The following is a 25978-nucleotide window of genomic DNA, read 5'->3' as shown; positions in this document are numbered from 1 at the left end:
TGCAAAACCTTTATGTATTACAGTAAAGTGAGTATATTATAAGAATACTTTAAAAAGTAATGCCATAAATTGTTTTTTATTTATTTATTAACCTTATACAAAGCATACAAAGTACAATAAACGGGAAAAAAATGATTCACTGCCTTTAAAGCAGCATCAATTCTCCTAGGTACATTTGCTCAGTTTTCAAGGTACTTGAGAGTTCGATTATTCCAAGTATCTCAGAAAATTTGCCATAGTTCAGTGTTATCTGCCTCTTCGTGTAATCCAAGACCAACTCAATGATGTTCAGATCTCTGTGGGGACCATACCATCGTTTGCAGGACACCTTATTCTTCTTGTCATTGAATATATTTCTTAATAACTCTGGCTCTATGATTGGGATTGGGATTGTTGTCACACTGCAGATGTCTCCTGGACAAGAATCTAAACATTCAATTGCCTAAACCTTTGGCATAGTACTGTATACAAATGTTTTATAATTTACTGTACAACAACTTATAGAAGTGGAATATAACCATTCATCAGGTGCAACATTATAATTAGTACTACAAAAACAACCTCCACATCACATAAAAGAAATGAAGAGAAAAACAATGAAAACAAAGATCTAATGTTGCCTATTAACATAATATAGCAATTATACAATATTTTACTTCATTAATAAAGATTTTTTTGTATGACAGTTTCTCATACTGCCGCTGTGCTTTTATTTTGAAAACGGCTTTGTTTTAGGACTTCCCCCAGTCTCGTGCAGCAGCAGCGGTTTGTGCTAGCTGACGGACCCGCACGGTTTGTGCCTTCGTGTGGGTTTCACCTCAGTCACTGTCGTAGGGGGCCCCGGCCCGGTGTCCGACTGGCCACAGCTGCCGAGAAACGTTAGAGAAATGTGTCACCCGTGTGGGGAGGAGGCGAGAGACACCAGCTTTAATAAAACAGGTGGGCATTTTTCTTAAAATGTGTAACTAGCTGGTTAGCTGTGGTTCAGTGTGATTTCACTGCCGCAGCGTGCTAACTGGGCATCGGTATGAGACATCGTTTCCCGTTGCCGCTCGTCAGCCTGTTGTGGCGAAGACCAGTTAGTAAAAGGTCGCAGTCTTGGTTGGATTACATGTTATTATACCAGTCAGCATTACAGTCAGACTCTTAATCCCAGATTAATTTGAGCTAATAATATATTCTCGATCATAGATCAGATACATTTCATCCACAGTTGAAGGCCAGTAAGGTATTCTGGTATTATGGAAAAACAATATTACTGATTAAACACTGAGGTTGTAAACAGTATATTAATTATGGAAATACGCATCACACTGTAGGACTCTAAAAACATTAAAGCTAAGTTGATTAACTGCAGTGTTTCCATTGCGAATAAAATTATGTCTGTGGTTATATATATATATATATTGTAGAGCTGGAATGATTAGTTGATTAATTGATTAGTCCATCAACAGAAAATTAATCGACAACTATTTTGATACTCAAGTAATCCTTTTAGTCATTTTTTTCTGTGTCTAGTTTCTCAAATATGAAGAGTTTATGCTGTATCTGTATCACACATGGTAGTAAACTGATAATATATGGGTTTGGAACTGTTCGTCAGACAAAACAAGACATTTAAAGATGTCACCCTGAGTTGTGGGAAATTATAATAGGCAATTTTCACTGTCATTTCATTATCAAAATGATTAATCTAAAAAGTATGAATTGATAATGAGAACAATCATTAGTGGCAGCCCTAGTATATTGTTGAGTTCATAGTGAATTTGTGTTTTTATCATTACACAAATATTACAGTGATACAATAGGCTATAGTGTTACGGTAATATCCATGTAATAGCGTATATGTTTGGTGTTGTATTTGTATTTTTTCAGTGTAGAATCTTTTATAGCATCATTGTAGTCTTTTGTGGTCAGGGTGATATATGACTGTGCAATATTGGCCATATAACTCGTCACATTAAGGTTAACCACATTAGTGAAATTATATAATCAAAACAGACTTTATGAAGTCACTTTAAATGGCCCTTGTTTCAGATGTGTAATGTGAACATGTATGAGTGTGACTTCTCCAGTGCTTTCTTCAGAAAAAAAAGTAGGTTTTTGTGAGCCAGAACCAGTTTGATTTGGTCAGGACTGCGCTGCAGTCTCTTAATGTCAAGTCTGCCATTGGCAGGGTTGGTCAGATGGGCTGAGATCTGAAGCTGTGATAACTCTGTTTCCTACAGATGGCCCATGCCAGAAGGATTTTGTTTTCAAGGGACAGGGGAAATCTCATGTTTTGGAAGGATCTGTGGATGTTTGTGATCCCCTTATCACCTGCTAAGAACATGATCCTGATTCCTTTATACCCTCAGTACAGCTATTAACAGCATCACCTCAAAATATATACAGTGATATGTTGCTGGCTTGAGCTTAACCCAGCAACAGGCAGATTAATAAAAATCAGAATGATATAATAATTCACCTCTCAAATATATTTGTTTGTGGATAGGTTATATGTGCAGAAGAGACCAAAATCTTTTCTTGTTATCAAGGCTGATGCTGACCTTATTAAAAAGGTCAGGTAATGGCCAGATGTGAGCACTTCACATTAGTAGTTATAGTTATAGTTTTTTTTTGTCAAATTCATAATAAGATTCTGCATTTCAGTTATGTAGGATTTTTGGTGGAATAACCCTTCTGCAGGATGACAACCAGCAGTTTTGGGGTGTAATGTGGACCAGGATCAGTTCAAACAGGTTTTCAGAGCTGTGTCTTTTGTTTTTTGTAATGACCAGCAGACTCGATGGATGCAGCAGCATGGATGATAGAGCACAGAGAGAGGCTAACTGCAGGGCAAAACAATGCCCTGAGCCCTCTGTATATACAGAGGATCACCAACTACTCTAACAACAAGCACAGGTGTGATTAAAAAAAAAAGAAAAAAATCTACTATATATTCATAAATGCTTACAATACACCCAAATCCCCCCCCCCCATCCCAGCTGGTATAGTCCAATACAACTTACTGAAAGTGGAAGTTGTGTGGCGCAATTTCATGTGCACATTTCATGAAAACACCACAAGTTACTGGCTGGAAGTGGACTAATAATAAAACTAGTCAGCATGAACTCAAGTGAAATGAATGAATGAATTCATAAGTGTACACTATATGATCAGGTGGGTCAGATATCTGTAATATTGTGTAAAGCAACAATTTCTCACATTAAAGAAGCTGGAATGAGGAAATGTTTTGACTTTTTTTTTTAATTCTTTTTTTTAACAGAATAGTTGTGGATTGATTCTCTATCAATCAACTAATTGTGTGAGCTTTGGTGTGCACTCATCACTCACAGACTTTCAGTATGAGATAGTCACAGAGTCTTGTGATCCTGTTTTAAACTTGTCTGAGACTTGGTTAATTTTTTCCCTACATCTAGTCCAGCACACGTTAAAAAACAACTATAGATCGCATGCTGTTGACACAACAGAGATATGCAAATAATGGTTTCAACAACTCAGAACTAGTGAAAGAATCCCAAAAACTATCATCCCTTGAAGGTTACTCATCCATGCTGAATCATAGTGAACAATAAGGATGGAGAATCACTCAGTGGCTGTGTAATGCTCTCTGTTGCTAGGACTTGGAAGGTCCTTTGGGTGTAATCAAGTACTTACATGGAAATTAAGTTGTTGCAGGGAGAAAATTGAAAGATGTACCAAAGAAAAACAACACAAATCAGTCTAATGGAATGTAATAAAAGTTTAAGCCTTCTATAAATGATGGCAATGCTGACATTCTTTCCATCCATACATTAAGGGAACCTATAAACATACCACTCCTCAAATAAAAGGGCCTCAATCAGCTGTCAGATTCAGAACCTTGACCTTCCTGTGTGGCTTAAAGTTACCCTGTGGTTGAATAATGTTTTCTTAGATTATTTAATCAGTTTGTTGATGTCAATTTGAAATAATTTAGTTAAAAAGGTCGACTTCAGGCAAATTTTACAATCTTTTCAGGAGATATAGGTAGAGAATATGCCATTGACATTCAAGTCAGATGTTTTTTTCCCCTCTATTTTTCTGTTTGAATTCAGTTGAGACACTAGTGTCCTTGAGGAAAATGGTGCTTGGCTCTGTAATGTATTGGCTCTCACAGCATCCAGGTTCACCTGTACCTCTCTCAGCCCATGTGTCAGAGCCTCATTGACAAAAATCGCCTACACAAAAGCAGCTCTGTTCCAGGAACAAATTCCGGAGAAATGTACTGGGCTAAATCTACAAACAGGAAACCAAGAGAAGAGGCGCTATGTAGTCCAGTCTTTACCTTTTTCTTTTTAAATGAAGTTTTAATTTGAGGATTAGAACACCATATTCCTCTGTTGTGTTTGTGGTGGTGAGAATGATCAGATTGCTTACAGTTCATCAGAAGAAAAGTCCTTAGTTGGAATTGTGGGTGGTGGTTCAGGAAGACGTGCAGTGTGATTCATAGACAAGATAAAGAGCTTGCAGACTTGTGTTTATTTTCCAGGATAATGTGAAAAAAAACTTGGATGTTCTTTTGGACCAAAGATATCTGTGACTGGGTATGTTTATTATGTAACACTGAGTTTACAGGATCTTTGTTTGTTAATATTCTGGATAGTCAGAGTTCTTTTCAAAACTTACAGCTTTTATTTTAATCTTTATAGTTACAGTTTACTTGAGTGTTGTGCATCAGTGCAGTCATGTGATAGGCCATTAGCTTTAGTTTGAATTGGGAAATACTTCTACTGCAGTCTCACACAGTTTCAGTCGAAACATATTTGATGGGCTGTTATGGTTTTGGATTGTGATCTTAGCCATACAGTGGAATGAAACTTTATTTGTGTCAAAGATTGTCTCGTTTTTAATACCATGTGAATGATCATCATTTAGAGGTTCTTAGCAGCTGTTGGGTCTCTGTGTGCTGTAGTTTGAGTTGAGGTAAAGCAGTGGCCTCACAGAGGAGGCCCACAGCGACTGTACCATTCTGGTTTGAACTGGATAAAACAAAGCTTTTTTTGTGACCACTTGACCAGCTATCCTCTTTCATCCCTTTTCTGTAAGTAAGAGTTGAGTAGACAGTGAAATACAATTTTGGAGATTTTTCTTTAAATCAACTGCTCCCAGCTTTGTGTTCTAAAAGGAAACAAAAGTGATACGATGATTTTTGATTATTCTCCCCAGATATACTGCAAGATGGGGCTTGCCCACATTACACTTTTATTCCATGTTACAGCTTAGTCCAGGGTTAACATTAAGCCTTGAAACAGCTTGGATAAGAAAGAAAATGCTCAGATTGCTGTAATTTTTGCATTACTCACATTACTGTGTGAGGAATTAACCCAGTTGTGGTTTGACAGACGTACTGAAGCGTAAATGGACGTCTGGGAGAGTGTCTTGGTTTTAGGGTTTATTTGTTTTGTAGTCAGCAGCACGATTGCACTTGGTTTCACTTCCATTTTGCTGAGAGAGTTTTCAAGTCAAAGTTGAAGTTCTTGGCTTGATTTAAGTATTCTTTCTCATTCTGATAATTTACTGTGTAAGTAGTAGAATCAACCCATTCGACTGAGCTCCTCTTGAAATTAAAATTAGTCATTTGTGTCTTGTTCTGAGATATTTGAGTGGAATTTGTCTTAGCTTCTGAGAATGATATATTAATTTAGAGGAACACTGTTAAACACTGTTAAAACTTCAGCAGGTCGTAAACATGGTCATGCAGAAAAATTGAAGCACATCAGATGGAGAAAACAGGACTTGTGTGAACTGTGCTGTGTCAGAGCCTGTGGTCCTTGTGCTTCCACTTGCTCTGCAGTCTCTGAACCGCTGTGTGCTGTCGGGATATGCAGGATGCTCGGGTTTATCCCTACTGCACAGCAGACTCTAAAGTACATACAATCACTGCCAGTCTGGCAACTGCACATGTGGCTTTTAACATGCTGACTGTGCTATATGTGTGATGATAACTGAATTGGACTCATTGGAGTCTCTAACAGAAGAGAACTGAGCAGCATAAACTGACCTTAAAAACTGAGACATGGGGGGACAACAAAAACACAGTTGTCAAAGAAATAATAAGAAAAATCTAACTACAAAACACTCCCCCTCCCATATGATGTAGGAGCAACAGTGCAGTCCAATTGGCAATCAACACCATTTAAACAGGTCTGATGCAACTGGGCCTCTTTTTGTTGGCCAGTCAGGCAACTCCAGAAACAACCCCCAGGAATAACATTTTGCTGTGCTATGATTTTAACCACAAGCACATACAGGTTTCCAAAACTGTCCATCATGTTGTAAAATTGACGTGTTACCAACTAATTCTTCATTTTCTGTTTTCTGTGTGTTCTGTTTTTTTAGATAAACCATCATGATTCCCATCACAGAGCTCCGGTACTTTGCTGACACCCAGCCAGCGTACCGTATCCTGAAGCCATGGTGGGACGTATTCACCGACTACATCTCAATCGTCATGCTGATGATCGCAGTGTTCGGTGGTACACTGCAGGTCACGCAGGACAAGATGATCTGCCTGCCTTGCAAGTGGGTGGTCAACAGGTCATGCGAGACCATGCCCGTCCCAAACATGACCACCCCGTATGTACTGGAACCCAAAGGCATTCAGTATGACCTCGACCGTCATCAGTATAATTATGTTGATGCAGTCTGCTACGAGAACGAACTACACTGGTTTGCCAAATATTTCCCCTATCTGGTGCTACTCCACACCCTCATCTTCTTGGCCTGTAGCAACTTCTGGTTCAAGTTTCCCCGCACAAGCTCAAAACTGGAGCACTTTGTCTCCATCCTCCTCAAGTGCTTTGACTCCCCGTGGACAACGAGGGCTTTGTCTGAGACCGTGGTGGAGGAGAGCGATCCCAAACCTCTCGGCAAAATGAATGGTTCGATGGACAAGAAGGCTTCATGTGTGAGCGAGGATGTGGAAGCTAGCGTGCCCATGCTTCAAAGAACAAAGTCCAGAATTGAACAAGGAATTGTAGATCGCTCTGAAACTGGGGTTTTAGATAAAAAAGAAGGGGAGCAGGCTAAGGCTCTATTTGAGAAGGTGAAGAAGTTCAGGATACATGTAGAGGAGGGTGATATAGTCTACCGTCTTTACATACGTCAGACTATCATCAAAGTAATCAAGTTTATACTGATAATTTGCTACACAGCCTACTATGTACACTACATCAGATTCAGTGTAGTGTGTGCGGTAAACCTTAAGAAGCTAACAGGGTATAGCACGTTCTCTTGTGCTCACCCGTTAGCAACACTTTTCAAGATTTTGGCCTGTTTCTACATCAGCTTGGTTGTAGTTTATGGTCTTATCTGCATGTACACTCTGTGTTGGATGCTCAGCCGCTCCCTCAAAAGATACTCCTTTGAGTCAATCCGGGAGGAGAGCAGCTATAGTGACATCCCTGACGTAAAGAACGACTTTGCCTTCATGCTACACATGATAGATCAGTATGACCCTCTCTACTCCAAGCGCTTTGCTGTTTTTCTGTCAGAGGTGAGCGAGAACAAGCTGAGGCAGCTGAACCTGAACAATGAGTGGACGTTGGAGAAGCTGAGGCAGCGCATCACCAAGAACTCCCAGGAGAAGCTGGAGCTGCATCTGTTCATGCTCAGTGGGATCCCAGACACAGTGTTTGATCTGATAGAGCTCGAAGTGCTCAAGCTGGAGCTTATCCCTGATGTAACTATCCCACCAATCATTGCCCAGCTTTCCAACCTGAGAGAGATGTGGCTCTATCACACACCAGCTAAAATTGAGGCTCCAGCTCTGGCTTTCCTGAGGGAAAACCTGAAGTCTCTCCACATCAAGTTCACTGACATCAAGGAGATCCCTCTGTGGATCTACAGTCTGAAGAACCTCAGTGAGCTGCACCTAACTGGGAACCTGAGTGCTGAGAACAATCGATACATCGTCATCGATGGGCTCAGGGAGCTCAAAAGGCTCAAAGTGCTACGTCTCAAGAGCAACCTAACCAAGCTGCCGCAGGTAGTGACAGATGTGGGCGTGCACCTCCAGAAGCTCTCCATCAATAACGAGGGTACCAAGCTCATGGTGCTCAACAGCCTGAAGAAAATGGTCAACCTAACGGAGCTCGAGCTAGTTCGCTGCGATCTTGAACGCATTCCTCACTCCATCTTTAGTTTGCACAACTTGCAGGAGATTGACCTGAAGGACAACAATCTGAAGACAATAGAGGAGATCATCAGCTTCCAGCATCTGCATCGGCTTGTGTGCCTGAAGCTGTGGTACAACCAGATCGCCTACATACCCATTCAGATCGGAACACTTACCAACCTGGAGCGGCTGTATCTGAACAGGAACAAGATTGAGAAAATCCCCAGCCAGCTTTTCTTCTGTCGCAAGCTGCGCTTCTTAGACCTGAGTCACAACAATCTGACCAGCATCCACGCTGATGTAGGCTTCCTCCAGAACCTGCAGTACTTCGCTGTGACAGCAAACAGGGTGAGAAAAAAAAACGACTTAAAATATTTTTCACTGCAATGTTTTCATCTCAGTGAAAGTTTGTCTCCACTCCTCTATCTCTCTATCATGTGTGAATAAGATTAGCTCAAAGGCCAGATAAGGTATCTACAAAGGTCAGCTCTTATAAACGCTGAGATGTTCATCGATAGGTTGGAAATTATGACTAACCACATGACTGAGGCTTAGACAGTTTTTCAGTTGTGTATTGTCAACAAATACAGTATTGTATACTTCTCAGTTTTAATTTTGTCCTCAGAGGTGTAGATTTAAGCTTCATGCAGCTAAAACATTTGAGTTCAGGTGACATAAAAGTTGAAAACCCTGCTATGATCTCGGTCCGTTTATCTGTTTTCCAGTAACTGAAACTCAGGCATGTCCTGTACACAGCAGTCAAATGAACTGCTAACATGTTAGATAAAAGTCCTGTGTGGAATGAACCACAGGTTTTTACTACAGGTCTTGTTTCTTTTCTTCTTTCAGTATAATAAATTGAAACCAGTAGAGAGTTCAAAGCTTAGTCACATTTATGGTTTAATTACACAATTTTTCTGTGAGAGCACATTATGATTCTTTGAGCATGATTCCCTCTTCGAAGAGAGGATGATAAAAATGTTTCCATCTCCAGTATACATCCTGAGAAGTGAACTATTACTTTTCAAGTAAACCCTCACAAATGCCCTTTATTTAGGCTGCTCTTTATTTCAGTTGAAAAGGTCATTAACTTAAAAATTTTGAGGGCTGTGCCAAATCCTGCCATTACAGGATTTCAAGACCTCCAATGATGTCCTTTTGGGTGGTTTAGTCCATTTGGTTTGTGGTGAAGTAGTACATCATTTCAGTCTTAACAAAATGCTTTTTATTTGATTTGCAATGTAGGAATTTCATTCAGGGAGATGCTGTTTGTTCACCGTGAGAATTTAGAAAAACAGCATTCTCCTGTTAACGCTGTTTTTCACTCAAAAGCATGCATACAGGATCATGTGTTTTCAGTAAAGCGTACTATTACTGCCATTTTATTGTGTTTGCTTGTGTGGTTTCACACTGGAAATAGGTTCCAGTATTTTGTGTGCAGCCAAAAATAGCTCCATTAAATGAGACAATTCAAGGTGTTTTTAAGGCCTCTTTTGCCTACATCCTCCCTTACACTGTTAGCACATTATCAATTTAAATTAGCTGTGTAATTGTGAATATTGTGTCAATGTAGATGGGATGTGATTTCTGTGGATGTTAATTAATAATAGGTGCTTATAGAGCTTTAGGGTTCGAATTGTTGTTTTTAGGCAAACACAAAGAATTCAAAATAGGACAAGAAGTTCATGGAGCGTAAGCCACAAAGGCTCTGAGGGTACATGGCTGGCTGTTGGTTTTAAATTATTTGTCGGTCTTTGAAGCTATTTTGTTTGTTTTCTTTTTCCAGTATGCTAAATCTGTTATGAAACTTAGTCTGACAGCAACTTTTGAGTACCCTTTAATCTTATTTTGATTTGTTTCCTGTCCTGGGGCCTGGCTTGTGTTAATCTTTTTTTTTTTTTTTTTAAATTCGGTAACATCTGAAATGAACAGGATCTATAAACGAACCCTTCTCCGCTCAATATAGTTGAAACAGCTGCCTCTTTTTCTTAATGCCCTTTGCTCACATCTCTGGTCCCTGCCTCATCTGGCCATGGCATATGGATTAAAAATTGAACAGCTCAGACTTTCTGTTCACTGGTAATTTACACCCCTCTTTGTTCTGCCTCTTGTCCTCTCCACTTTAGATTGAGACTTTGCCCCCGGAGCTCTTCCAGTGTAAGAAGCTGCGTACACTGAATCTGGGAAACAACTGCCTGCAGACGCTGCCATCACGCTTCGGAGAACTCACCGGGTTGACCCAGCTGGAGCTGAGAGGGAACCGTCTGGAGTGTCTCCCGGTGGAGCTCGGCGAGTGTCGGCTGTTGAAGAGGAGTGGTCTGGTGGTGGAGGAGGACCTGTTCAACACGCTGCCATCAGAAGTCAAAGAGCAGCTTTGGAGGGCCGATAAGGAGCAAGCTTGAACCAAACCTCAGCGGTGAGCTGCAAAGGAGAAAAGTTTTATTTGAGAAACAAACGAGAAGTGATTTTGTTTATAAAGAGAGGCAAACCTTGAGAGGTTTGCAGCATTGTTGTCCATGGGGGCTCAGACAAGGGATGAGGCTTCCCTGACAGGAACTATGAAAGCATGGATGTCATACTTCAAGACCTCCAAGGAATCTCTAAGTTCATGATCTTCAAGGAAAAATCTCATAACCAACCTTGGTGATGAAAGGTGGTTTACTAATGTGGCTTTTCTGTAATTTAATTCTAAATATCAAGCTGCAGGGATGCAAGCAGGTGACATCACATATGCATGCCACAGTAGGACCTGTTTAAAGCAATCCTGTTTATTGGAAAGAGCCAAAAAACAGAAAAAAACTTTGCACGATTCAGCCTTGCCAGTGAGCTAAGCGTGCTGACTATCACTTCTTTGCTGGCCGTGGGATACATGCACAAATTGAAGATGCTCATAGCAATGTTTGCCTGACATTCCTCTGGCCTTGAGAATCTAAATTTTACTTTTACTATTACATTTGCAGTTGCAGTGTAGTGTTACTGAGAATACTGGCAGATGTTAGAAAAAATGAATAGTGCAACTGACAGCCAGCTTGTTGAGGCATGAAGGTTTGGCCCTTTTTGTTTTCTTCAGGCTCTCTGTACACTCAACGTGCTTGGATGCATCTTTTTATGCGAACAAAATGACTCTATGATGAAGATCATCCCATAGGTGATCTCACAGCTTAGGCCTTAACTTAGACTGATGAAACGACATCAAAGAAAAGCTGTCATATGGGAAACAAATGGGAACAAACTCTACAGTACAATGTCTAAATACCCTGCAGTTGTTAATTTATAATGTCGTCCTGTGGCCAGGCTTTTCGTTAGCTGTATGGGAGCTGGGGAGCTTCTTCTTGGACACTTTATTTTGCTTCACAAAACATCATGTCTTATTTAGACATGTAACCAAGCTTTACCTTGTTTTGCATGACTAAACATCACATACATTACTGATGTGTCTTATTAAGGTATGTGAGATGGGCTTTATATCAGTACATTTGGGCCTATTTAAACAAAGTCAAGAATTTATTTTGACTCAAAGATACAAATTTCTTGCTTTAAAACGCTAATATACACTGGTATCATGCTTGGGCCTGTGAATGAGGCTGTAATGTGATTGGGTTAACACTCAAGTAATATGTGATGGAAATTAAGTGAGTGACTTAACACCACAGAGTAACAATTTATTTTAAGCTTATTATGGAACATAAACCTGTAGCCAGAGATCTCAAGTGACCTTTCTTCAATTGAAGGCTAATATATTTCTTCATTGACCAGACTGTAATTATACAGTGTCCCTCTGCTCACATAAGTTTGCTGTCCCTGTATTAAAGCTACAGAGACACAAACATTCAGAGAACTCCCTGTCACAGTTGATTTCTTTGTTTTTATCTAGTTAAAACATGCAAGCTTGCACAATGCTAATCACACAGCTGCTAGATAATATAAACCAATAAAAAGGAGCAAAAATCAAGGTACTTTTATGCTCAGTGTGATTATTACTTATATGGCACCTCCAAGTGGATGAAGTGCAGATGTTAGACAGGAGAGTTGTAACTAGCTGCCAGGTACTGCCAGTCTTAGAAAGAGAAGTGTTGATGTTAGTGACTCAAGTGCCCAGTTGTTTGTATGCTAGCCATTATATTTATCATGCTCAGTTTACTCGAGGGGAAACTGGACATTCATCAGCACTTTGTTTATCCATCCAAGAGCAAAATGAGGACAAACAGGAAATTACAGAGCAAAGGAAACTGGTTTTGACCGACCTACACAAGGGAAACATTTATTCACAGAGAGAGTATGCAGAATATGTGATTTCCACATGCATGGTGCAAATTAGTGCAATAGTGCTTTGTCTGCTTGAAACGCTTTTCTCGTTAAGACCTTGGATTTAATAGCATCATTTGGAGTATACCTGCTATGTTTACTCCAGCCAGGCATCTTTTGTTGCTAATATGGCCTTACCTTTTACAAGCTGTACGCCCTGTTAATGATCACAAACATCACGGTCATGTGTTGTTCTTTTTTCATGTATTGTAAAATGTATAGCTGAAATGTTTAACGTCTTTGTTTCATGCATATCAGACATGCGGTATGTGGTCTTATTGTTACCAGCTGTTTCTTTTGTTTTAGTTTAGCTATACAAGAGTTTCAAGGGAAGTTTCACTGTAATAATACAACTGCACCTTTGTTCACAGTGAATTTTGTTTCACTTAGGCCATGGCCTTAAATCCAAATGCCCTTCGAGGGGTCACTAGTAAAGTGCACCCAGACAGTCTTAAAGCGCAGTCTTTTGTCTTGAATGTGTTGACTAGCAGTCAAGACAGTAGTTCACAAGGAAATCTCAGCTTTTCCCTCATGTGTACAATTTTTAAACATAATTCTTTGAAGTGGCATGTCCATTTCAATATTTATGCTCTAGTTTAATTTTTAAAAGGTGCCAAGTAAGAGCAAAAACATGTTTTTCATTACACTCTACAGATAGTGACTGTTGACCTGTTGGATGCCAAAAAATGACTGCAAATAGTCAAGTAATTGAGATACTATCATATTACACATAATGTATACCTGGAGGGAAGTAACATGGTTCAATGTAGTGGTGCAGTGCAGTCCAGTGCAGTGCTGCTGACACTAAAGATCCCCCTCCTGCAGTGCACCAGAGTGTCAAAATAGTCCCTTCAAAACAGAGCACATCAGCTATTGTTTCAAGTGTGTTTTTCATCCTTACGTATTTAAGGAATTTAATTTCTGATATATTTTTAGCCCTAAATTCACCCTGGTTGGAACAGGTGGACTCAATTACTCTTCAACAGTTCCATAGAAATCTTTCTTCTTCTTTCTGGGAGCTTATTCACACTTCATCAGAATAGTTGGATTTATTAAAAGTTTCCATATACTGTACATGTTGATATATTCATACATCAGGCCTTTTTCCATTTCAGCTTTACCATTGTCAGTCTACATCAGCATTATGACACATCACTCAAATGTTTGAGTTGCATTTTTTACTACTAACGTTTGCCTTTATATTCACAAATATTTTGCCCAGGAATCACATCAGTAGTTTTGTTTGACCTCCAGAGCCATGACTACAGACACGTACAGTCCCTCACAGTCACTTCCCTCTGAGTCACGAGTTGAGCATACTCCCTTTCCTGCACGTCAGTGTCAGTTAATTAGTGTGAAGGTCTGAGATGAGGTCAGTCAGCCATTTGCAGAGCACACGAAAGAGGAAGTTTTAGTGACTAATAAAATTCCCCTTGGTTACTAGAAATCTCTAGCACTTTGATTAGTATCATGTCTCATTTGTCCACACTAAATAGCCTCAATCAATACATTTAAAAGCTTTTTTTTCATTGTGTGCCAAAATAGTTTTTCTTTCCACTTCCATGTTCTCTCTTTTGAATTTATGTTCAAGTGTAAAATATCAAAAACGTGCTTGTTTGTGTGTTATGTATGCCTTACACAGTGTCGTCTGTGTTAAGCAGCATGACTGATCAGTTTATTCTCACAGAGAATTAACAGAAATCCACAGAGGGTTTGACATTGAGTTGCTGATTTCTTTTTGGATGCAGTGCCTGTCCTCAAAAACAAGACAAGATTTTACAACTGAACAGAAACAACTTGACAATCTAGCATACTGTAAATGGAGGTGAGCTCACCTTCCAGTGTGGGCATTGTGTGTAACAGTACACATCATCATCTGTTAATATTCCTGGAGCGTGTACATTTTTGGACGGTTACAAACCATTTAACTTGAACAAAAAAAAAAAAATTGCTTTATTCAAAAAACTGCCATGATTGCATTGTATTGACATCTAATCTCTACCTATGTATAAATGGTTGTTTTTTAAATCCATGATTGTATTTACTATTTACGATAAATCCATCTGTATTCTGATGCCTGTAGATCAGGGATATATGAAAACAGTATGTTGGTTTCCTTTTTCTTGTTTCACATCCATTTCATTTCACAGCATGAGTTTGTTGATGCTGATGCTGAACTTGTGTGCAGTATAGCCATACTGAAAGCCAACCACTTAACCCCTAGCAACAGTCATTGCTGTAAATAAGCCTGAAGCCTGAAAGCTGGATGGACAGATTTGTTTTGATCAGCACTGTCTGTATCGCACGTGAAAAGGCCTTTATTAATTAATTGTTGCCAAGTGGATTGAACACTGGCTTTTTAAGCGGGAAGTCTGTATCAATGAACAACTGAACTTTTGATTTCCTAATGTTCAGACCCTACTTTTGTACCATTCTGACACATGATAATAAAATAAACACTAAACACTAAATCCTGTTGCAAAAAATATGTTAATTCCCACTTTGCTGGATGTTTTTTCTTCCAGGAGAAAGTCCTGAGCACTGTTATGGGTTTTGATGAGAAGCAGTTTTTAAACATTAAACTTTTGACCTTTTGGCTCATTTTGGCAGGAAAAACACAGGTCTAATTAATATAATTAACAATGGCACATCTGTATTAGTTGTCCCAGTAAGTCACTGCGTGCACTAAGCTAGCATGAACAAAACCAGGACTCTGGAGCTGGCTCACCTCCATAAACAATCCAGTTGTGTTTATGTTACTAATTACAAATGTGCATTTCCTGCTGTGTCACATCAAGAGCTTAAACATTATTTCTTCTTACGGTAGCATTTTGAAGTTTAAGTAACTGACTTTTACACCTCAGCCTACCTTCTGGACTTGAATAATGATGCACCATTGAAAGCCACTGCAGCTGAGAGCTGTAGGTTCCCAGCTGGGATGTTCACAATATACAGCTGGCTTTTCCACTGGGATCTATGAAGGCAGTGGTGGCATATCTAAGGGACAAGAGCAAATGCTTTTGTATTGATAAAAGCTACACTGAGCAATAATTCAGTATGAATGTCAGTGATAAGACATGATTTAATTACCTGGATGAACTGACAGGAAAGTTCCAACAACTGAAGCAAGTTGTCCTCAAATACCATATACTTCTTTGCACTGTACAGTGGAGTACTGGATATTAAAAGAACAAATTTAAAAAAATAAATGACAGATAAAAAGGGAGGGGGAAGCTCAGACAACAACACATTAGACATATTACCTGCAAAGATCCTGGGTAGCAGAGACTTTACTCCTGTGTATATCGTGGCTTCACTTGGACACCGGCGCTTTTTTGAGCTACCTCACACTGACAACCACCATCTCTGGTAGCTGTCTAAAAGATATGTCAAGAGAAAATGATTACATATTTAATAACCAATTCCCTTACATTAGATAATTAACCTAGCAGTGGAAATTATAATACTGGCTTTTACAGGAGGAGACGCGCCAACAGTACAATGAAGGGACCACGTTTTCTGACAGCTTTCAGGTAGCTAGCCAGTCCGGCCGTTATTGATGAAGGAGTCCTGTGAAAAATGCCTGTCACATATCCTCGAGTTCGCAGAACACCTCTTTCTTCAAAATGTGTGAACTCCAGCCATTTTTTTCTTAACCACAGGTCAAGAAAAAAGGGAAAAAGATTGCGGGAGTCAGAGCAAACAAAAACACAGCGTCGGCAGACATTCGCTAGCTAGCCCCTCCTGCACGGCGCTCGTGACGGTGACGTCAAACTTTTAAAACCGTTTTAATGGAAGAAAAAATACGTGGATTTAAATGTAAAAAATACTCAGATAATTATTTTTTGACATTTATTCGGCATATATCAAGAGATAAAGTTCCGTCGTGATATCTTTTAATTAATTTTTTATCCTACTCACCTGCAGTGCCTTGGCTAATGTATGCAAATCTGCGCATTTTAATTGGTTAACGCCTCATTTGCATATAAACGTCGCGATGGTGATAACGTTATTAGATAATTCACCTGTAGTGTCTCCCCTTAAGTACAGTACATTAGCCTCTACGCCTACCATGATAAATCATGATATTATAAAACATTTATTTTCTTTAATAGGACTGAAGGAGCCTTAGCTATATTCTATAACATCAGCTAAGTGGCTAATGTGTGGTCGTAGGATGAAATTCTGGGCCCTCCACCGTATATTGTTCTCTAGTCTTCATGTACAAAGTATTAGAGAGTTTAGCTGATACTTTCTATGGGGTTTGACGAATTCAACTGAACAGTAAATTTACCTTCTTTTTAAAAAAAAGATTTTAAAAGATTTAAAAAAAAAAAGAAAGAAAAAAAAAGATGTTATTAATGCCACAATCTTCTTAAGAAAAAATCATACCTGACAGTAGACATTAATCTTGTGTTTCCTACCTTCCTGTCCTGTTAATCATCATGTGACTTTTAGTTATCTTGCAACCTATGCTTGCAACCAGTGGTGCAAGTACTGCACTTACATTTTTAGGCTACTTGCACTTTATATGAGTATTTAAATTTTATACTAGTCTCTACTGGATACACTCTATACATTACACAACTGGAAATATTCAAGTAAAATATAAGTGCCTCAAAACATGTATTAACTTACATGCTACCATGCATTCTGCCTTATACAACTACTCAGACCGATCACAAGATGGCGCTGTAAGTCATTGTGTTTATTTCCATGTCACAGCAACGACATGAGCGACATCTAGAGGTCATTCTACTGCACCACCATGAACTGCAAATGTAGCTCAATGTTTTGCAACGAAAGAGTTAAAGTCCAAAATCCTATTACGGTCTCCGTGCAGTTACACTTTAATCGATTCAGACAGGTCACGTGGTCTTTACGTGGATGGGACACACATAAAGTAACTCGCGAGCTGTATCCTTACGAGCTGACCGCCATGGATTTTATGACAGATCGTGATGTGCAAACGGTGAGCGTTACATTAATTCACAAACGAAACCACAGTGAGCTGTAGCAAGCCAGTTTCCTGCACTACAGGCTTTAACTTTAATTGCAAATGCTAAGTGAAATATTGTTAATGCAAATAGTCAAACAAAGTCTGTAATGCTCTAATAACTATGTATAGTCTTACTCTTTTTTATCGTCGTGTCACATTTCTGCAATGCTTTATTCATTGCGTACATTCATACAAGTGTTTGTGCTCATTTCCGACCCATTACGTAACATCAACAGCAGTCACAAGTAGCCAATGAGGGGGATTTATTCTGCTGCGTAAAGCATGACATCTGCATTAAGGGCACATGTCTCGTTTGGAGTTGATAAATTTTAGACTCTATATTTGTCTGTGCTGAATGCTGAGAAACCATTCCCTAAGTTGACAAAAATTGAGAAAAACAGAGTGTATCTTTGTATGGAGAAGTTGGAAACAGTCATGGAAAAGGAATCAGTGAAACTGACTTGGCAGCACTTCCTTCCCCCCTGATAGTATGTGGATGATGGATATGTGGTTCTGGACGGGCTGCTGACCTCTCAGGAGTGTGATGAACTGAGGCAGAAGATGACAGAGATTGTGGACCAGATGGATGTCCCAGAGCACTGCCGCACCACCTTCTCCACTTATCACGACGAGCAGCTCAAAACACAGGTGGCCTAATGAACTGCACTGCAGGGGATAAATCTTTAACAGTGTCCACAGATTATTCAACAATATTTCTTTCACATGCTTGCCGTCGCATTGCGCTTAAAGATGCAGGTAATGTTACCATTTATGTTCCGTAGATGCAGAAAGTCTCACGATGTCTGTAGTGTGGATACTGTCATGGAAAAACCTCTCTTGATTTATCTACTTTATCAAAGAAAAGAAGTCTTAGCCTAACAGGTGAAAGTGCTTTATGTACGTACAGAGAAACAGTTTACACACAAGTTCTCAAGTCAAACGTGCAAAGTGCTCTGAATAATATAGGGAAGGTCCCCTCTATTATGTCATTGGTCAGTGCCTTTTGGCAAAGATGTAAATCACCAAAGCAAACAGTTACCCAATAGGCTAAGCCTGATTTTTTTTCCACTGGAACAATCATAACATTTCCCAAAAACTGTGTTGTGCAAACCCTAACCCTTCCTGGTTGCTCAAACGACAGAAATATGTCGTTCTTAACTTCAACACCAAATCATGCAATAAACTCCACACAAGAGCAAAACACACCCATTCCATCAGAATATCATATTTCCCTCACAATACATTAGCTCTCCACTGATTTACCCCGACCCTAAGTGTCCTTCAGCTCAGGCTAATAGCAAACTCCTATGTCAACAGTCTAGTCAGTGTCTGTGGAGTGTGTCCTCTGTAATGTAATCATACCCTGGCGGATCAGGTGACCGATGTAAACCTTTTGACCTGCAGGGAAATGCTGACTACTTCATCACCAGTGGAGATAAGATTTGCTTTTTCTTCGAGAAAGGAGTTTTCGACGACAAAGGTAAGCTCCAATAAAATGATTTCTAGTCTGTCCATTCTTTTTTGTATGGCAAAATACCAAATGAGATGGGTAAACAATTTCTTGGCTTGCAGCTGAATTCATCGTACCAAAACAGCGGTCACTGAATAAAGTCGGTCATGGTAAGATTTATAATTGAATTCTCCTAACAACATGTGCACAGGGCTTTCCAAAACAACCTAGCTAATCCCAGTTTTCTTCATTTAGCACTACATGCCTATGAACCGTTGTACAAAAAGGTTACACATTCACCCAAGGTTCAGGTGAGTGAGCTGTTGAACTATCTCTCTCTCTCTCTCTCTCTCTCTCTCTCTCTCTCTCTCTATGTATATATATATATGTTAAGTCACACAATAACCAACACTCATATCAAATGTTGTTCTCTTAGGGCATAGCTAAGAAGCTGGGTCTTGCAAATCCTGTGATACTGCAAAGCATGTACATTTTTAAGGTAAAGTATTATATGTCTAATCTGTATAGTCTTAGATTATGCTGCATGGGTAGTTTAGGATGAGCTATAATTTTGCATTCTCCATCTTTTCCAGCAACCAGGAATTGGTGGGGAAGGTAAGAAAATGAAGAAGAAATACATAACTTTTACTTTATTTTCTAGTTATATATCATTATATTTACATTCAAACTCGACCCAGTGCTTATTTCATGAGAACATGTCATCAACATCAATGTGATGAATGCAAAAACATGCTTTACATAAATATCCTTATATTGTGAATATGTAGCAGAGTCTTGTCTGTTTCTCAGTGACACCACATCAAGATGCCACATTTCTGTACACCGAGCCCCTGGGCAGAGTGATGGGGATGTGGATCGCCCTGGAAGACGCCACCGTCAACAACGGCTGCCTGTGGTTTATCCCAGGGTCACACAGCAGTAAGCTGTCAATATACTGTAACTAATCTTGCTTTGTGGCTTCTAAAGTACCGACTCTACTCAGTTTGAAACACTCGAAACAATCCTGCAGCCACTATGTGTCTCTCCATAATCCAGTATGATTTAGTATTTGAAATCGGTTTGTTTCTTTTGCTGCGGTACATCCCTCTCCCTCTCCCTCTCCCCCTCTCAGGTTGTATTTCTCGGCGTATGGTGCGCACCCCCAAGGGCACCTATCCCCTGACAGACTTCATTGGAAAAGAGCAGGCCTATGATGAAGAGAAGTTTATTGCCGCACCAGTTAAAAAAGGTAATTCACTTGTGTTTTTAAATTTAAGTTAGAAAATGACAGAAATGAAATGAAAACATCTAGTGGTGTTGAGACACACACACGTTTATTATGTATTCAGGAAGTATCTAAATAATATGCTTAATGCGCATTGTGTAGTTCTGAAACAGATTAAAGGAATAGTTTGACATTTTGCGAACTGCTTTCTTGCCGAGAGTGTGGATCTGTTTCTGGGCCAGGCGCAGTGACAGGTAGGAATCACTGTGCTGAGCCAACAAATAGTTTTGCTCTCAATCTTCTCATGTATCACCCAGCGAGAAAGCAAATAAGTATATTTCCTGCAATGTCAAACTATTCCTTTAATGAATCAACAGACAATTCAAAACTTTTCTGATCAATTATATTAATATAAATAATTTACCGAGTATTTTTAGATTGTGGATAACTGGTCTGAGTCTGTGTTCAGGTGGCGTAGTCCTGATCCACGGGCAGGTGGTGCATCGCAGCGCTGAAAACAACTCCGAAGACTCTCGCCACGTCTACACCTTCCACATCATGGAATCCCAGGACACCTGCTGGAGCCCTGACAACTGGTGAGAGTGTATTAGAGTTGGTGTGGATTTCTGTTGTTTCTTTTAGTTCAGTTTTTTTTTTACTGTTTCCAACAGAGGGTTGTCACAATCAGCACACAGGGGAAAGAATGAAATGAAGTTCTGAGACATCGAAGTAACACTGTATAATTTTTGAAAAAAGAAATAAAAGTCTTCCTTTTACATCTGAATGTTATTTGAAAACAAACTTGAAAAGTAATGAAACTATTCTTTAATCCATCTATGATGTTTCCATCTCTTTGGTTCTTAAAGGTTGCAGCCCACTGAAGAGCTCCCTTTCCCACCTCTCTACACCAAATGAAGGATATCTTTGGGATTTGGCTTTATTAAAAACACAAGATCCTCTATTTTTACTGAAGAAGCACCAATATGCATGAACTGTTTTTAACCACAGCAAGTTGCTGCAATTTCTAATGGCTTGTTTTTTATCTTACATGACACCATCTGTTTCTCCGAGCTACATGTATACCAGCACGTGACCCGATCCAGAATCACTTCAACTGTGAAAATTCAAAAGTGGATTAATGGCTACTAACTCATTTTTTCAGAGTGTATCAATGTTTTAAATGAGAAATTAATTTGAAGAAACATTTATCTTTTTGAACAACTTCCCATGGAAACTTAAAAATACAGCTGATATTTAGATCTACTTTTTTATTCAGAGTCTCCTCATCAACATTGTCACCAACCAGCTTTTTCTTGTTCAGGGTCATTTTGTCAAAATGAGATGGCAGATTCCTATTTTTTTGCAGACAAAACATTAAGCATCTCTGTTGTCAAGTATGTTGATTTTAAGATGCAACTTAAATAAAAAACAACTCAACTTTATGTATGAATGATCATAAACCACAACATCTAAACTTCTTGTGTTAGTTTTCTAATCAAACTGAGAAAGCAAATGGTTAATGTTGATGGTGTGGAAGGGCAATCACTCAGTCAGCCACACAGGTTCCTCTTCTCAATCCTCAAATGAGTGTTGAACAAATGGACTAAAAACTGGAGGCATAATCAATTTTATCTTTCTCCTCGGATGCACTCAACATGCAATATTACATTTTGAAAAATGTAAGGATGATGGCAAAAACAACATACATAGTCGGATCATGCTAATAAACTGTCATCACAACATAAAAAACACCAAAGAACTTTTACAGATGAACATAAACCAAAGTTAAACAAGTTTCAGGTGATGAACTGTAGCATCCTCATCTCAGAGTGATGAGATCAAACCTGATGACATCTGAGGATATTTCTATAAAGCAAATATCAGATAATCATTTGGATTAATTAATGTTTAAAAAAGTAGCTAAAAAGGAAGGGCCTGTGTTGATCAGTTTGGCCCAAAGCATATCTACAGAGTCCAAAAAATATGCAGTGTATGAAGGCTCAGTATCACAAGGAAATGTATGTATATATTAAGTCTCTAAGGGGGTCCCATCAAACCACAGAAAGATTAAGCAAAGTAAATTTACCAAACAAAAATACACTGTAGTATACCTGTGTACATGTTACAGTACTGATTTCACATTTGTGTCATGCAGGAGCATAGTGAGTTTCTGCCATATCGAAGTATAAACCAGCCCTTATAAGGAAGAGTTGAGAGGGGCTGCCATGCTTTAATCTACAGCATCTACAATAGTAGGTTATGTGTGATAGAAAATATACTTCTTAAGGCAAATGTTTTCAGCAGTAAGTCCTCATATTGCCATCAGGGAGGCAAAATAATATATTAATAAAGAAAAAAAGTCGATTAAGAAAAAGATATATCAACAAGCTAACTTTAAATAATGTTCTTCAAAGGCAATACAAAGGCGTGTATCCATCTGCAAGAAAGGGACAAGATAGGAAAGCCTCCTCTTTGATGATCAAAATGTGCCTTTTAGCAGCGTCTGCAATGTCCAGAATTCAATACAAGTTTAAAAAGGACATTTTTCCAATTTATTAAACTGAATCTTGTCTTGCATAATTCAGGGGTTGTTATTGTTGAGTAGCTCAGGGACGTGACGGTGACATGCCAAGAAACCATCCAGCTCTGCTGTCACTCAGCCCAAAGAATATTTATATAACTCTTCCTCACATTTCTTCCTAACTTGTTCTGAAATTATCGTCTCACTCCTTAAAACAACTGATACTGAAATGACTCTTGATCTGAAGACAGCAGACTCACATGTCATGCTAACATCATGTCTGCTGCCAAATACAGTGAGGACTAGTGCCACATTGGTTTGCTAACGTAAGAATTACCCAGCTTTTTACCATTTCTTTCTTGTGCTAGTAAAAACGACTCCCGTTTTTGAGTCCACTGATATCAAAGGGACTTATTACTTACATTGTCACATTTTTTGTATTTCTTATACATTTCTTTTTCAAATTCAACATTCTTGCTTCCCCCAGAAAGGGTTGAGGACGGGGGAGGGAGCTGTTTTTGTTTGGGCCATCTGTCCATTCAAAGCAACAACAGGATGAAGAGGTAGAGAGGGAGAAAGAGGTTGTCTATTTGGGAGGTGTAGGCCTCCAACATGGCCACCAGGGTGATGGAGCCAACAATCCACGAGTAGGTGGAGTTCAGATTGATGCTCCCATCAAAGATGAGAAACATGGCCACAGCTATGATCTGAGCAAACACAGATGTTGCAGTCCCCTCCATGGTTTTCTTGGTGCCAGGCCAACGGATCTCCCCCATGGTGCTGCCAAACACAGACGCAACAGTGTCTCCAACCCCCACAGCCAGCACACCTGCATAAGGCACCAGGCCACCCGCACCTGGAAGTATGCCCTTAGGGGCGCAAGGCCCAGGGAATAGCCATATGGGCAGAGACATGCCCAGCAGCAGGTAGATGTGGGTCAGGATGAGAGGCCCAGAGTCCCGTTCATCCAGGAACAGGGTGAGCAGCTGCCTGAGCAGCTGACCCAGCGGCCTGATCCGAAAGTAACGCACGTACTCCAGGAACAAGAACACTGCCAAGCAACCCACAGACGCCACATGAAGCAGCTGTCTATCATATATCAGCCCTGGGACATATGTGGCCACTACAATCAGATGGAAGTACTTCCTGACAATAGTCGAGGCCTGGTGCTTCTTGGACCCTGACTGGCGCTGGTAGTTCTGGTGTAACACAACGCAGGTGGCCACCACAGCCAGAAACACCCAGTATCCCAACAGACAGAGTCTTCTGTCATTTAACGTGAGAAAGTCCAGCAACCACATTATGGGGTGCCGGCCGATGAACAGGGAGAGCCACGGCATGAGGATTCCCAGACCCAGAACGGCTGTCATCATGTGAAAGAAGAGCGATGACACCCAGGTCTCTGACTCCATGAAACAGAAAAGCAGTGCGAAGAAAACGCCCAGCAACAGTGAGCCCACCACTATCACCGGCAGAAAATAGTTCACTGGATCACCTTTGACCTCTGCCAGGTTCAGGGAGCGCTTGATGAGCTGGTTGACGATGAAACTGATTCCACCGACGATGAGGAGCGCCTCTCCAGGTGTGAAGCAGCGTGGCAGCAGATAAAGTACAATCAGGCTGAGATAGACGAAAATCAAAAGTACCTCTAAAACCTCGATCACCTCAGACACCGTAAGTGTCTGTTTTGTTGTGTAGAGAATTGCACTGCCGGCCATGCCTGCAATCACACAAGTGTTTGTAGGCACGGGTCTTGTGATGCCGAGCGCAATCAGAGAGAGAAAAAGAGCCAGCATCATGCCTGTTATGGTGATAACCATGGAGAAGCGCTCAAAGTAGACATTCCCTGAGGCAGAGCACTTTTCTTTCAGCGCCAGACCAAGCAAGGGCATCACCATGGAGGCCGGGACGATGCCACTATTTGCTGCGGGACGAAACTGGAACACGGCACCCCCTGACCTGAGCAGACGGTCCCATTTGTGCTGTACGTAGAAAGCCTGGATGACGAGGGCTATGCTGCACCAGGAGTGCTGGTTCCAGACTGCCATGTGGACACACAGCACCACAGCCAAAACTACAGTGGACTCCACGTGCACTGGGTTGATCTGCATGGCTGCAGGTGGAGGGCTTGCAGGGAGGGGGGGTTGATCTGAACAGATGGTCTGCAACAATGAAGGCCTTCTTCTGTCAGTTCCTCTCTCTGGCACACTTCATCATTTGGCAGGCACTTTTCACTTGCTGAGGATGTCTAGAGAAAATACAAAAAATGAAATCAGTCAGGTTTTGATTCCAGAGGAAAATGTCAGTCAGCATAAAACAGAATCATTTAATTATTTATACACATTTAGTAAAGCAATTCTCAAAGTCTAAATTACAGAATCAAGTTGTGGGACAGGATGTACTGTATTTAAGTCCATGAGTCAGCTTAGCTCATCTCAGCAGTGAACATTGGTCATGCTTTATCTGCTTTCTGTTATGAACTATGGCCACACTGAACATTCACCCAGTCAGTGTGAAATCCACACACACACACACACACACACACGCACACACACTCACACTCACACTCACACACTCTGACCACATGAAGGAGACTCTAGGAGAAATGCACATCAGCTGCAGCCTTTTGTTCCCTATGGGGGGGTTGGAGGGTTGGAGGGTTGCACCGACTTTCTGCTGGGCTGAATCAGCTGAGCTAACACATGGCCAACACATCTCACCGACACGGTGAAAGGAGAAGAAAATTTCTCCGGTCGTTTGTTACATCCATTGTGCTGTTACAGTCCAGTGGGGCCGCACTCAGGTGAGAATCTAGTCCCTCTGCACACCAGGGATGCTGCAACCTCGGACAGCATCAAGCTAACGGCGAAACACAGCTGAGTCTACCGCTCGAGCTTCACGCCCCAGAGAACAAAATGTAAATAAAACCCAGGCTGACAAAGACACACGTACTTACCACATAAGAGCGGTGTTATCTAGACGAAAGTATACGGCGATATGACAGATTTCTTCCCTTGTCAGCTGTCGCTCCTCTCACACCCAGTAGGACGGGGCCATATTTGACAGCCGGGTCACGTGGTATGTAAGTAAAAAATACGTCTTAAAAGCATGATTTATTTATTTATGTATTTATTATTAATATTATTATTGTTATTATTTACGTTGTGTACATTTTCATGGTATTATGTCGTTAAGAAAGCATATACTGACGATCTACCTTTTTTTTTTTTTTTTTTTAATTTAGCTACACCCTTATCATTTGTATTATAGCTAGCTAAAAACATGAATCAACCACATTAGCATACACGAAAGTAAAGATTACACTAGATTATAGGTGT

The 25978-nt window shown here is 40.1% G+C and overlaps 3 protein-coding genes across 6 annotated transcripts; 2 read left to right on the top strand and 1 right to left on the bottom strand.

Annotated features, from left to right (window-relative positions):
- The first annotated feature begins 775 nt into the window (after nucleotides 1–775).
- Nucleotides 776–14916, top strand: LOC111652418 (volume-regulated anion channel subunit LRRC8A). The gene is made up of 3 exons (XM_023402682.2): nucleotides 776–939; nucleotides 6364–8488; nucleotides 10267–14916. Exons 2-3 carry the CDS (start codon nucleotides 6374–6376, stop codon nucleotides 10540–10542), a joined length of 2391 nt encoding a protein of 796 aa, XP_023258450.1. The 5' UTR covers nucleotides 776–939; nucleotides 6364–6373; the 3' UTR covers nucleotides 10543–14916.
- Nucleotides 14917–17257: 2341 nt separating this feature from the next.
- Nucleotides 17258–21561, top strand: phyhd1 (phytanoyl-CoA dioxygenase domain containing 1). Of its 4 annotated transcripts, none has more exons than XM_023402685.2 (11): nucleotides 17258–17417; nucleotides 17934–18092; nucleotides 18849–18924; nucleotides 19017–19064; nucleotides 19150–19205; nucleotides 19331–19393; nucleotides 19488–19509; nucleotides 19705–19833; nucleotides 20027–20143; nucleotides 20589–20715; nucleotides 20986–21561. In XM_023402685.2, the coding sequence occupies exons 1-11, from the start codon at nucleotides 17385–17387 to the stop codon at nucleotides 21032–21034; spliced, it is 879 nt and encodes a 292-aa protein (XP_023258453.1). In that variant the 5' UTR covers nucleotides 17258–17384; the 3' UTR covers nucleotides 21035–21561. The 4 variants fall into 4 exon arrangements, with proteins under 4 accessions (XP_023258453.1, XP_087029143.1, XP_087029144.1 ...); XM_087173017.1 differs by having other exon boundaries at nucleotides 19705–19851; XM_087173018.1 differs by lacking the exon at nucleotides 17934–18092 and having other exon boundaries at nucleotides 17267–17417; nucleotides 19705–19851.
- A 169-nt stretch (nucleotides 21562–21730) lies between these two features.
- Nucleotides 21731–25759, bottom strand: dolk (dolichol kinase). Its single transcript, XM_023402683.2, has 2 exons — nucleotides 25597–25759; nucleotides 21731–24888 (listed from the first exon to the last, which is right to left on the bottom strand). The coding sequence occupies exon 2, from the start codon at nucleotides 24749–24751 to the stop codon at nucleotides 23180–23182; it is 1572 nt and encodes a 523-aa protein (XP_023258451.1). The 5' UTR covers nucleotides 24752–24888; nucleotides 25597–25759; the 3' UTR covers nucleotides 21731–23179.
- Between the last annotated feature and the right edge of the window lie 219 nt (nucleotides 25760–25978).

The sequence above is a fragment of the Seriola lalandi genome, unplaced genomic scaffold (genome assembly GCF_002814215.2).
Source record: "Seriola lalandi dorsalis isolate HSWRI2012SDOR001 ecotype SW California unplaced genomic scaffold, Sedor1 jcf7180002053976, whole genome shotgun sequence".
Taxonomy (NCBI): Eukaryota; Metazoa; Chordata; class Actinopteri; order Carangiformes; family Carangidae; genus Seriola; species Seriola lalandi.
Note: the sequence above shows the minus strand (reverse complement) of the source record. Positions and strands in the feature narration are given on the sequence as shown.